The sequence below is a fragment of the Archocentrus centrarchus genome, unplaced genomic scaffold (genome assembly GCF_007364275.1).
Source record: "Archocentrus centrarchus isolate MPI-CPG fArcCen1 unplaced genomic scaffold, fArcCen1 scaffold_37_ctg1, whole genome shotgun sequence".
Lineage (NCBI taxonomy): Eukaryota > Metazoa > Chordata > Actinopteri > Cichliformes > Cichlidae > Archocentrus > Archocentrus centrarchus.
Window position 1 is genome coordinate 3364846 of NW_022060264.1, and position 13256 is coordinate 3378101.

At 35.0% G+C, this 13256-nt stretch overlaps 1 protein-coding gene across 1 annotated transcript; it reads right to left on the reverse strand.

The window, feature by feature from the left end:
* Nucleotides 1-5607: 5607 nt before the first annotated feature.
* Nucleotides 5608-12656, reverse strand: LOC115776807 (uncharacterized). The gene is made up of 10 exons (XM_030724583.1): nucleotides 12250-12656; nucleotides 11577-11804; nucleotides 10903-11056; nucleotides 10652-10718; nucleotides 10069-10387; nucleotides 8877-8972; nucleotides 8212-8525; nucleotides 6749-6930; nucleotides 6089-6258; nucleotides 5608-5967 (listed from the first exon to the last, which is right to left on the reverse strand). Exons 1-10 carry the CDS (start codon nucleotides 12600-12602, stop codon nucleotides 5901-5903), a joined length of 1950 nt encoding a protein of 649 aa, XP_030580443.1. The 5' UTR covers nucleotides 12603-12656; the 3' UTR covers nucleotides 5608-5900.
* Between the last annotated feature and the right edge of the window lie 600 nt (nucleotides 12657-13256).

Sequence of the window (13256 nt, forward strand, 5' to 3'; positions counted from 1 at the left end):
CAGATGGTGCTGTTAGCTTTAACACAAAGTCAGAGTCAGTTTAAAAGGCTGAGACCATACGGATGACTTCACTGAGATTGCTTCTGACTTTAATGATTTCAATTCCAGTGTAAAAAATGCATTTCCAAGAGAAGACCAGACTGGTTTAGGATTAAAGAAACCACGGCTCCTCTTACTTCTGTGCTGTCTTAAAGCTTACAGTAGTTACAAAAGCATTAATGTACGAAAAGACAAGGAAGAAACCTTAAAGCACTAAAGACGAGGAAAAGAATTTATAAAATTATGGGCAGTGACTTTTACAGAAAGGTAAGCAGAGGTAGTAACAATCCACCACCAAAAAACTAAAGACAAATCTACTTTCATTTAAAACAAGCTCTGAAAGGGCAGACAAATTAGTTCAGATTAAAACATAAAGTTGAATGATTGAATGATGCCTGTCTTTTATTGTATCTGTTGCAGTCTGCCTCAGCTTCTTCACTTTTCTACACTTCTTAGAAGTGTACTACATTATTGCTTTTATAGTTTTATATATATATATATATATATATATATATATATATATATATATTATAATATATATTTAATCTGTATATATAATCTATTATATATATATATATATATTATATATCTATATATATATTATGGAATGCCATTTAGGAAATATTATATATATATATTAAAATGAGAGTCTGAATATATTGAATGAAACTTGAATATATTGAATGAAAGTCTGAATATATTGAATGAAAGTCTGAATATATGGAATGATGTTTGAATATATTGAATGATGTCTGAATATATTGAATGAAAGTCTGAATATATGGAATCATGTCTGAATATATTGAATGAAAGTCTGAATATATGGAATGATGTTTGAATATATTGAATGAAAGTCTGAATATATGGAATGATGTCTGAATATATTGAATGAAAGTCTGAATATATGGAATGATGTTTGAATATATTGAATGAAAGTCTGAATATATGGAATGATGTCTGAATATATTGAATGATGTCTGAATATATTGAATGAAAGTCTGAATATATTGAATGAAAGTCTGAATATATTGAATGATGTTTGAATATATGAATGAAAGTCTGAATATATGGAATGATGTCTGAATATATTGAATGAAAGTCTGAATATATGGAATGATGTTTGAATATATTGAATGGAACTTGAATATATTGAATGAAAATCTTAATTTACTGACTGAAAAACCTCATGTGTAACAGGTCTCTCTGAATTCCCAGCCTTTACAAAATGGCAGCAGGTCAGATATTTCACTACTTTGTAGAGCTTGACAACTGTCTGGCGACAGCTGGTCACATCACAAGCAGTACACAGAATTTGGAGTCTATATCGCGTCACCTTGAAGATCATATTTCCATTATTAGAAGTTTCCTAGGACTTATGAGCAATAATGTTCAACAAAATGTTGCTGAGAGAAGATTATGTATAATTCTTGAAGGAATTTATGACTCATTGATGGAGCTATCAACTGAGATAACAGTTCGAGTAGAAGCTGAAGCACATGGTATGGGGACAGCATACCATTCAACATCACAAAGAGGAAGGCCAAGGTAAGTAATGAAAAAATAATCACATAACATTTGTGCACTTGATACAATCAAGGAAAATGTATTCACACATTTAAATCAACATATTTGCTATTTTGTTTCTTACTTTTTTAGGTACAACATACCAGCTGCTCAGCTGACTGACATGAGAGACTTAGGGTTTAGCTGGATGGCTATATCTCGAATGTTGTCAGTAAGCGTTCGTACACTGTATAACCACAGGATACAACTAGGTTTAGTGGACTATGGAAGTTTTATCAACATTTCAAATGCTGACCTTGATCATCTCATTGCTGAGATTCTCACACAAACTCCTGGCTCAGGAGAGTCCTACATTACTGGTAGTTTGAGGGGGAGAAGGATCAGAGTTCAGCGGTGGCGGGTGCGAGAGCGTTTAAGAATAGTTGATCCAGTGGGAAGAGCCTTGAGAGGACGGAGGGCAATTCAGAGGAGGGTCTACAATGTCACTGTCCCAAATCAAGTGTGGTATGTGTTGTTGTTTGTGTTTGTTTGTTTATTTGATTAATGTTAGTTAATACTCCCAAGCTCATCAAGATTAATGTAATTATTTTAGATGATCAAAATAATATGAAATAATAATCACACTACTGTGTAAGATGTAAACAAAAAATATTTCATATAAAATTTATATTGAAATGGGAATTTAAAAAAATTTACATCTCTAGGTTGCAATAGGCTACTTGATAAAAGAGGCAGCATGTCAAATTCATAAACCTTTATTTTGATGCACATCCAGTGTCATCATAATAATCTATTTCTTCTTATTCCAGGCATATTGACACAAACCACAAGTTAAATCCATGGGGATTTGTGTTTCATGGAGGAGTTGATGGCTACAGTCGCTGCATTACCTACCTCAGATGTTGCACAGACAACAGAGCATCAACTGCTCTGCAACTTTTCCAGAGTGGTGTTGATATCTTTGGACTCCCACATCATGTCAGGAGTGATGCTGGCAGTGAGAATATGGATATTGCACGGTTTATGATTGAACAGCGTGGGCCAAACAGAGGAAGCTTTATGGTTGGGCGTAGTGTTCACAATCAAAGAATTGAAAGATTGTGGGGAGAACTAAACAGAGTTGTTTCAGCATACTTTAAAAACCTTTTCCTCTTTATGGAAAATGTTGAAATTTTAGATAGCACTGACCCACTTCATATTAGGGCTCTTCACCATGTATACCTTCCAAGAATTAACAGATCTGTGGATGAATTTGTAAATCAGTGGAATCACCACAGCTTAAGGACAATGGAAAATAGGTCCCCCCTACAGCTGTGGACAGTTGGAATGTTGCAACTTCCTCAGCATCAAAGACCGCTGAGTCACGTGGATGTGAGACATCTTCCTTATGATCACCAGCAGCTGACTCCTGGCTTGAGGCAGATCAATCCCTTGAGTGACGATGGAAATCATGGCATTGAACTTTTTTTGACAGCATGTCGCATACTTCAACTAAGTTATTAGTTTGTGTACTTATTACCGTTCATAATATAAAGTTGTGAATTGTCACAACATTGAGAAGATCCCAAAACCCCAAGATTATTACTAAGTAAAAAGTTGATGACCAGTTTAATCTTCAGTTTTGCCTTTTAAATTACAAAAATTGATTATGTTTAAATGTTTTCTTGTATGAGGAACTGTTGTTGCACCATACAAAAACTTAGTGTATGTTACATATTGTATCATAATGTACTAATTCTTCTGTTAATAAAGGATGAAACTGAATCTTTTACGAAATATGAATCTCTTATACATTTTATTAACTATCAAACAGAAAAAGACATTTTTATCTCTTCTATGGAATCTTTGACAACAGACACAAAAATGGCAAAAAGTCCATACAAATTCAGAACACAGAAAACTTTGTTAGAAAGGCATTAGTACCCTATAGTATAGGGCTGGGCAACAATGAGATTAAAAAAAAAAAAAAAGCAATGAAAATACCCCTGTGTAGAAGACAACTGGCTGTGAGTAATTTGTTTACTCATACACCTTGTAGTTGTATAACTACTTTTAACATAACCAATGCCAACCATATCTTTGCCAAATTTATGGACAATGGGTACTTTGACGGTGGTGCAGGAACTACCTGGTTATAGAAACAGTGAGATGAGACTGTCAGTCCCACTTTTAATGTATAGGATTACTGTTTTGAGTGGGCATTTTCATAAAAAAAATACCTTACTTTTTCAAAGCTTAAACAAGATGTTTTTAAAACTTACAGCTAACCAGTGAGTTAAACTGAAAATGAAAATCAATATGAATCACTGATTAAAACAAGGTCAAAACAGGACACTGAAATAAAGCTACCTTACCAGAACATATTTGAAAATGTGCTCTAGGAATTATAAAATGCCAACTCCGTCAACAACCACATCTAGCCAAAGTATTTAAAATGCAAGCCAACATATTGGAAACACAAGAACATGGCTTATAAACCTGTATGGCATGGATTATAGTTTCTCTCTGCATCCAGTGCTTTTTTAGCACTGCTAAAAGGTTAACGTATCTGAAATAGTGCAACACAGGCTGAAAATGTGCTGCAGAAGCAACAGTGAGGTTCTAACATTTTCTCTTGCTGCCTGCAGGGCTGTTAAATAATCTAATGTTACTAATCTAATGATCTAATGTCATATCCCACCCATATATAGGCAGGAAAACTGATTAACTACAATGCAAAAACAAGTGCCTGACATTTATTGACTGCAACAAGATAAAAGAAAATGCATATGCAAAACAAACCAAAAAAAAAAAACCTCTTATCATGATTACAACCCTTGAGAATACACATCATGCTCGTCCAAATCCTGGTGAATTCCGTATTGCAAAATCCATGTCTGATTTGAATGAGCTGTATACTGCATGAACTGGTATACGAAGAATAATTTCACAAGTGTTGGCAACTGGAAATTTGCAGTTTGTGATAAACTCAAGGCTTGGCTTTGGAGAGAAACCCAGTGCCGGAATGCTGTCACATCCAGTGCAGAAAACAAGGATATCTTCCAGAGAGACATCGTTTTCAACTGTAAAATAGAAAAAAATACATAATCACAATGAGATGATAACTAGGATTATTGGTATTTTGGTACAGTAAAATACCAGAAAATTTATGCAAAATAATGTAAAGAAGGAGCGGTTAGGCATTATATAAAATATTACATATATTGGAAATTAAGTAATTTGAATGCCACATATAAAGCATCAGCATTCAATCTATACAGTTAAACTATAATATCAAAGAAAGGAGTTGTGAAGAAGACAATAAATTAAACTCAGGTGGAGGCAGAAAGAGCCAATTACTGGTACTCAGTAGCCATAATAATGAAGGCAATCCTTTTAATTATATGACCCTGCAGAAAATTGAGAATTTTGATTTAATGGTAAATGGACTAGCTCTTATATAGCGCTTTTCTACTCAGTCTTAGCACTCAAAGCGCTTATACAACACGTGTGCATTTACCCATGCACACCCATTCATACAAGCACTTCCATGATTAATTAAGCTAAGTGCTTTTTATTATCTAACATTCACACACATTCATACTCCGACAGGATGTTCGGAGAGCAACTTGAGGTTAAGTATCTTGCCCAAGGATACATTGGCATGTAGCCTGGAGTAGCCAGGAATCAAATCGCTGACCTTCTAATCAGTAGGTGACCCACTCTACCTACTGAGCTACAGCCACTCTCCTTCCTCCCAGTGACTGATTTAATGTCAAACACTTACATTCAGCCTCCTGAAGATAGTCTTGCCAGAAAGCCAGGGTTCGGCACTCGTCTTGGAATGCATTACTTCCTCGCTCGGAGTGAATGATCTTGAAAAGATTCTCCATATCAGTCGCTTTCAGAGCTTTTCCAGCTTTCACGAAAAGGCACTTCATCTGAAGAGGATATTTCTGTAGAGCATCTAGGACACCTAGAGACCTCAAGCCATCTCTGGACCTAGCCAAAATTGAACAAAGTGTAATTGTAGTTTATGTGTACTGTACAGTTGACCCACTTATTTTTCATTAAATTTACAGATTAAAACACATGCCTACATCAACATGAATAAAATGTTAATATTCATAGATAATGAGCTTTAAAGATATACAAGGTCATATACATGAATATATATTTACACTTTCTGTTCTGTTAAGACCTGTACCAGTGTGAGACTGTTTTTACTTGTGGCTTTAACTCAAATGTTAATACTATTACTGTACAGACCTGCATCACTGAACGAAGATATGTTAGGATAATACTGAACAGGTTAAAAGAAAGGATAAAATGAACATCCATCCATCTTCTTCCACTTATCAAACTGAGGGTTGCTGGGGGCTGAAGCCTATCCCAGCTACCATAGGGCAAAAGGTGGGGTACAACCTGGACAGTTCACCAGAACACATTTTTTTAAAAATATATAAAGTCAGAAAAATAAAGCCTCCCCACACAGAGTTGGGGAGGCTTTATTTTTCTGACCATTATGGTATGTGTTTAAACATACCTTTCAAAAGGTGCACGGGTTCGCTGGAGGACATACCAGTGAGCCAAATCCAAAGCAGTTTCTTGTTTGTTTTCCAGTGTTATGCAAACATTGTGACCAGCAAGACTGATCAAGCTGCCTGCCTGTGCAACTGCAACCTGCAGTTGTGATTTTGTGTCAGCTTCTAAGATCTAAAAAACACATCAGGAAATAAAAATAGTAAATATTTGATTATATTTTTTGGAAGAACACGCACAACTATTAGCTTCAGTTTGTAAGTATTATATTAAGTCTTTAAAACCCCACAATGCATCAGGAGTTGAAAAACTGAAGCTGGAAAAACAAGCGCATTCATTAAATTCTGAAATTTATGAACAAACCCTATGTAATGTACATTTCTAATTGGGAAAAAAGCACACCTGAGAACTGTGTTAAATGTAACAACCAATGAGGGCACTAATACCACCACCATAACCTGCCACACAGAATTGTGTCTCTAGGTATTATTTATGGCTTCGTAAATGCCAAAAGACATATTTTTAATTTCATCATTCTTGTAGCCCTTAATAAGGTTTTTACCAGAGAGTTGCAGGACTTTTAATTGTAGTGAAAAATTAGTCTAAAATTAGTAATATGTGTAAATTTTCAAAATACTCAGCAACATAAGGGAAATATGCTCACCGATTGCACCTGTGACCTTGTTTCTTCATCAGTAATATGGTCAGTGTTGACTTTGATGTTGTCTGGACCCTTTTGAAGACACTCATACAAGAGTTCAGATAAGAAACATGGACTCTGTCCTCCATGGGCAATTGACATTGCCATGATCTGGCCAGCGCAGAAGTATCCATTGTCTTTCATTGCTGTTAATAAATAAAATGAAACATCTGTCAAAAGCTTGCATGACTGTTTGTTGTTACATTACCACCATATTATTGTTTTTTACTAGCAGTTAGCAAATTTTCTTTCTGGAAAAATTATTGTCCATATTGTTAGATCTGCAAGTGTTTGGACAGTGACAAAATTACTGTAATTTTGCTTCAGAATGCCACCATGGTGGATTTTAAATCAAACAATCAGATGGGACTGAAGTACATACTGTGAAGGGATTTTGTAAAAATTTTGCATTAACTGTTTAGGAATTACAGTCCATCATCTTTAGAGGCACAAAGGTAAATGGACAAGCTAACACTATTTTAAATATGTGTGTTATTTTTAATGCAAGGATGGAAATCCTTTGCAGTCAATAACCGTATGAATTCTAGGACCCATGGGCATGGTCAAATGCTGCATTTCATCCATTGACATTCTTTGCTAGGTCTTTACTGCAGCTGCCTTCAGTTGCTGCTTGTAACCTGAATAGTAACTGAAAAGGATGCTCTGTTAGACTGAGATTGGCTGCTGAAACTCTTGGGTTGCATTTGCAATATACTTTGAATCAATATTCATCTGCACTGTGAAGCTATGTCACTGTACACTTCACAATGCATCCTGCTACTTCCATCAGCACTCACATCATGAATAGACACTAGTGGCCCTACTAGTGGTTCTACTGGCAGCCATACATGCCCTTGGCATAACACTGCCTCCACCATGTATGACAGATAATGCCACACATGGTGCTATCAGCTTCACATCATGAGCTGTTTATCTCATTTTTCCCTTTATCATTCTGGTTCAACTTCATATTAGTTTCATCTGTTCACAGTTTTTTTCAGAACTGTGCAGGCTCTTTTAGATGTTTCTTGGCAAAGTCCTTGTTCTTGACTGTAGCTAGTAGTTTAAACCCTGTTTCCATTCATGAAGGCATTTCTTGATTGTCAACTGACTGTTTAACAGTCATTTGTCCAAATATTTTTGAGCCTCTAAAAATGAGGGAGTATGTCTAAAAATGTCCATAATTTATAAATTTGCAGTATTTTTGTCAAATTTTGAATTAAAGCTGATGGTCTGCACTTCAGTCACATCTTGATTGTGTAAATTAAAATGCTTTGTGGTGGGGAAAAGATTGTGTCACTGGCAAAAAAAAATATAGGTTTAGTTTTATAAAACCCAGAAATCTTACATTTAATCACAAACAATTTATGTACAATGTATTGATCCAAAATAAATCCAGTAGGAACAATTAACTAAACCATAAATACCTTTGGAATTGCACGTAAGGACTTTAGCATTAGGTGGACCTTCAAAAATGCCAATTTTGTCCTTGACTTCATCAAGGCAAAGTCGGAAGAACTCCCGAGTAGGTCCTCCATTGTCAACAGCACCCTCAGATATTCCATAGTCATCAGTAAACTTGACATCTATCTTCTTCTCAGGTGAAAAATTGGATCTGCCCATGGCTCTGGATGCTCCATCCCACACATTTCGTCTTATGATATTGAAGCGTACAGTGCTGTCATTATTTACTCTAGAGACAATCTGCGCCATGATACTCTCTAAGCTCATCGGTAGGTCACTAAAACAATAAAAAACAAAACAGTAGAACAATAACATTTACTTTTTATCTTGCATTTCCAGATATAGCCAACAATTAAACACTGACAGCAATCCTCCATTTAAAAAAAGTAAACAATAAACCAAAATGTCAATGAAAAATATATAATTAATATGAAATTTGAAGAATCAACCTTCAAATGACTACAAAAATGACTGGATGCCATAAAAGGATATTGTGTATACATAAATGTAAAATATATTATTTTGGTTGCAGGTTGACTATTCAAGTTTATACAAAACAAGACACCAAGTGACTCCTATTCAGAATTACACTTCAAATGCTACAATTTATATAATATGCTGTACTGACCTCTCAATTGCACTTGAATCTAGAGACCTTGAAATGGCTTCTTGGAGGTCAGGGTCATCAGACAGGTATTCTTCCTCAAACAGGCCAAGATATGTACTGTAAAACCAGAATTTTGTATAAACAACATAAATTACGTATACATGAAGCTGATATAATTACATTACTACAAGACTTTGAACTTCATTGATGGTTTATTAACCTGAATGCTATGCAATGTATTTCAAGTAAGCTGAAATTAAGAACAAAATAATCAACACTTGAAAGTAGTCTAATTTTTTAAAAAAAGGCCAATTTTATATACGCTACTGTACAAAATTCTTAAGACACCCTTCATTTCTTTAAATTATACTTCGAAGGAGACTTGTAATTTTTTAAAGTGGTCTTGGGAACAGTCGTTCTCCAGGCTTTCATCCTTCAACAGGTCTTACAGAGTGATGAATCAAAATCTGATATTTTTGGTTCAAATTGTCAATATGTATGGAGGAGGTAGAGAAGCGAGGTACAACAGCGAGTGTCAAGAGTTATCTTTAACAACTAAAGCAGGCTCTGTCATAGTTTGGAGCTGCATTTCAGTCAGTGGTGTTGGACATCTGGTCAAAATTGATGGAACTATGAACAGAAAAGTAACATCAGATTTTGATCTATCATGCAAGACCATCTGGAAAGTATCTGATTGGCAAAAGCTTAATTTTGCAGTTATTCATTTTTCATGACAATGATCCCAAACACACTGCCAGTGCAGTAACAGCATACCTGGACAGAAAAAACACAATGGATTGGCCTCCTAAGAGCCCAGACTTTAATATTATTGAAGCAGTGTGGGATCAGCGTGAAAGAGCACAGAAAAGGCAGGAACATTCGAAGAAAAGCTTTGAATATCCTTCAAGAAGTCTGGAGAACTATTCCTGAAGACTGCTTAAAGAGATTACAAGAAAGCTGCCTAAAAGAGCTCAAGCTGTGCTGAAGAATAAAGTTTTTCATACCACATACTGACCTTTAAGCTCATTAGAACTGTACATTTTTTGCTCTTGCTTAAAATATTATATTTACATGTATGTTTGTACACGTTTCAATAAATTACTGCACCTATTTCCTATTTTCACAACAAAATATACAAAAAGGAACAGTGGATTGTGACTTTCGCACAAAATGCAGCTCAAAAAACCATTAAAAATACAAACAAAAGATAGACCTGTAGGATGTGCTGGATAAACTGGGTTGGGTGGGAGCATTAGACACACTGGAGGTGTTGTTAGCAGAGAAGACATGTGTGTCACCAGTAACATTGGCAGAGGAACCAACTGAGAAGCCATGTGAGTTGCCACTGGCAATGACAGATGTTCCACTAAAGAAAGGCTCATTCTCATCAAAAGTGACAACAGCAGGATCAGTGGACATTGTGAGAGTGTCGGCAGAGATGGAAGGGTCAACAGTACAAATATCTTGCGTAGCACCACACCAGATAACATCATCACCAGACATGGACTGTGTCTTAACAGTGTGTCTTTCAGCTGTAAGAACAAAAAGAACAGTGGTTTACTTTTTCAATAAAATTTCATTTTTACAATATGAGCACCAAGACACATATTGAGCTTGAACTTTTCATCTATTTTGTAACAGATTAAAATTTTTTTCCCCACTAAAAATCTTAAAATCAATTTGAATACCATTTTTAGGAAGACTGGATATTTAACTAAAGATTATACTAAATAACGGAAATTCAACCAACTTGACTTCATGTTTATTTGTATCTGATTTTACAGAAGAATATTTACCACATTTGTCAGAGTCCGATGTTTCTGTAAAATCATGCCCGCTTGTACTCTCTTCATCAGAATTTGGCTGTCAATTAAGATAGATAACAAAAAACTTCACTTGCACTATACTAACAACAAAATGGCATCATAAACTTTAATATTGTGAGAAAACATACTACCAGTGATAGTGTTTAAAGGCAGTTGTTGTCTTTCTCACTACCATTTCATGAACATGCATTACATTTCTTAAAATGCTCAACATTACTTACAGATTCTTTGTCCTCACTTAAAATGACCTTGTCAGGTCTGACATAAACAGACTTTTGATGAAACAGTTTTTTCAAAAGGTGTCCATTCAAAGTCTGTTTGGAAGTAAGTGATGGCTCAACTAGTTTGGTATGGCATGGCAGCAAGATTTGTAGCCTAGGGGGGGAAGAAAAACGTAGTGTATATGATTTTTTTTGTTAATACTAAAGGACTATAACACAGTACAGTATATGGAAAAGTTTCTTTTTTATCAACTTTGAAAGATTACAATACAAGATTTCTGATAAATCTTTTATGCAAGCAGAAAAGATAAAATAAAACTACATTCTGTCAGTTTTGTATTACACATGTAAAATCATAATATATCCTGCAGTAACCCTGCAAAGGAAACTAAATATACCAACTAGCTTGTCAATGATAAGCAGCAGCAGCAAAAATGCATTTTAAACACCACCCAAACTCTGTCTTGATGCATGCTCAATCATCCAGTTAAAAAAAAAATGCCAGTAGAATCTATTCATCAGGACATACTGCAGGGTTTTCTGTGGGAGACATTCTAAGACACCTTTGAAAACACAACTTCCAGTTTGGCTATTCCCAGATAATTTCTGGCATCAACCAAAGTTGACCTCTTACAGTGTATTACTTCTTACAGTTTGTTACCTTTACAGCTTACCTGCATCCTTCCACAACTGGTTGGAAGGCAGCCCTTATTGCTTGTACAACTTTGTCTGAGTCCCAGTCACAGCAAAACTCCAGTGCAGATTTTATATGTCCATTTTCAAAAAGCCAAGCTTTTCTGTTACGCCGTGGCACATGTGTAGTTGCATGGTCTGGCAAGAGAATCACCTCTTTGGAGAAAGACTGAGCCACAGAATGTAGACTGTCTAATTGGACTGGAAACCTAATGATCAATAAAGACAAAGTAAACATTATTATATATTTTAAATTATTTGTTTATGTGACAGATAGTGAATACTGTAATTTTATTAATCGAAATTGAAAAAAGTGTGCTGAACACAGCCCTGATTTACATAAACACAAACCGAACAAGCCTCTTAAATTATTCTTAAATTCACTGAGTACTTCTGAAAAGAGGTGACCATTTTTAAATTAATTAAAAATAATGTACTACCCAAAACGATGTACTAACAAATTAATGATGTCATTCACTTTTAAGAAAAACTAACCCACTTCCCAAAATTAACTGTTGTGTACAGTTTAGTGTCCACAATCACAGCTGTTAGTCTAGCACACTGACTTTCTCTGTTACATTTGTTTACTTAGCTTAATTCAGAAGTTGTAACTTTTGCCACCAGTAACTTTGGAGGGTTTAGTTCTGATCTTACCTCTTCTGTCTTGGGCCCTTTCGAGTGAAAGGGCGAAGATTGTAGACAGGGCCTGCTGTTGTAGAGGGTGCCTGAGATGTGGATGTGGAAGGCATGTTGTTCGTAATGTTAGCTTGAAACGCAGGAGCTGTCTGGCCAGAGAGGTTCATTGCATTTGGTCTTCCACGATGAAACAGTGAATAAATTTCTTCATCAGTACTACGATTCGGAACACTGCTGCCAGTATTAGGTTGGCCAGTACATGCATTTGCCAGGGTGTTAATTAGCTCCCCGTTATTTATAATTTCTGCTACTAAATTCCGTGCAGACTGACTCATAGTGCCACCTCTTGTGGCGACATTACTGCTTTGCATAATGAAAACACTAGATGGCGCAGAAGCTTCCGGTCAGAGATCATTCAATATATTCAGAGATCATTCAATATATTCAGACTTTCATTCAATATATTCAGACATGATTCCATATATTCAGACTTTCATTCAATATATTCAGACATCATTCAATATATTCAAACATCATTCCATATATTCAGACTTTCATTCAATATATTCAAGTTTCATTCAATATATTCAGAGATCATTCAATATATTCAGAGATCATTCAATATATTCAGACTTTCATTCAATATATTCAGACATGATTCCATATATTCAGACTTTCATTCAATATATTCAGACATCATTCAATATATTCAAACATCATTCCATATATTCAGACTTTCATTCAATATATTCAGACATCATTCAATATATTCAAACATCATTCCATATATTCAGACTTTCATTCAATATATTCAGACATCATTCAATATATTCAAACATCATTCCATATATTCATACTTTCATTCAATATATTCAGACTTTCATTCAATATATTCAGACATGATTCCATATATTCAGACATGATTCCATATATTCAGACATGATTCCATATATTCAGACTTTCATTCAATATATTCAGACTTTCATTCAATATATTCAGACTTTCATTCAATATATTCAGACATG

Excerpts from the sequence above, each read along its gene's own strand:
- LOC115776807 (XM_030724583.1), bottom strand. The coding sequence starts at position 12,602 with ATGCAAAGCAGTAATGTCGCCACAAGAGGTGGCACTATGAGTCAGTCT. Across the intron at positions 10,388-10,651 it reads ATCGGACTCTGACAAATGTG|CTGAAAGACACACTGTTAAG; the intron begins GTAAATATTCTT and ends TTGTTCTTACAG. Across the intron at positions 5,968-6,088 it reads ACCCGTGCACCTTTTGAAAG|GTTGTACCCCACCTTTTGCC; the intron begins GTATGTTTAAAC and ends TGAACTGTCCAG.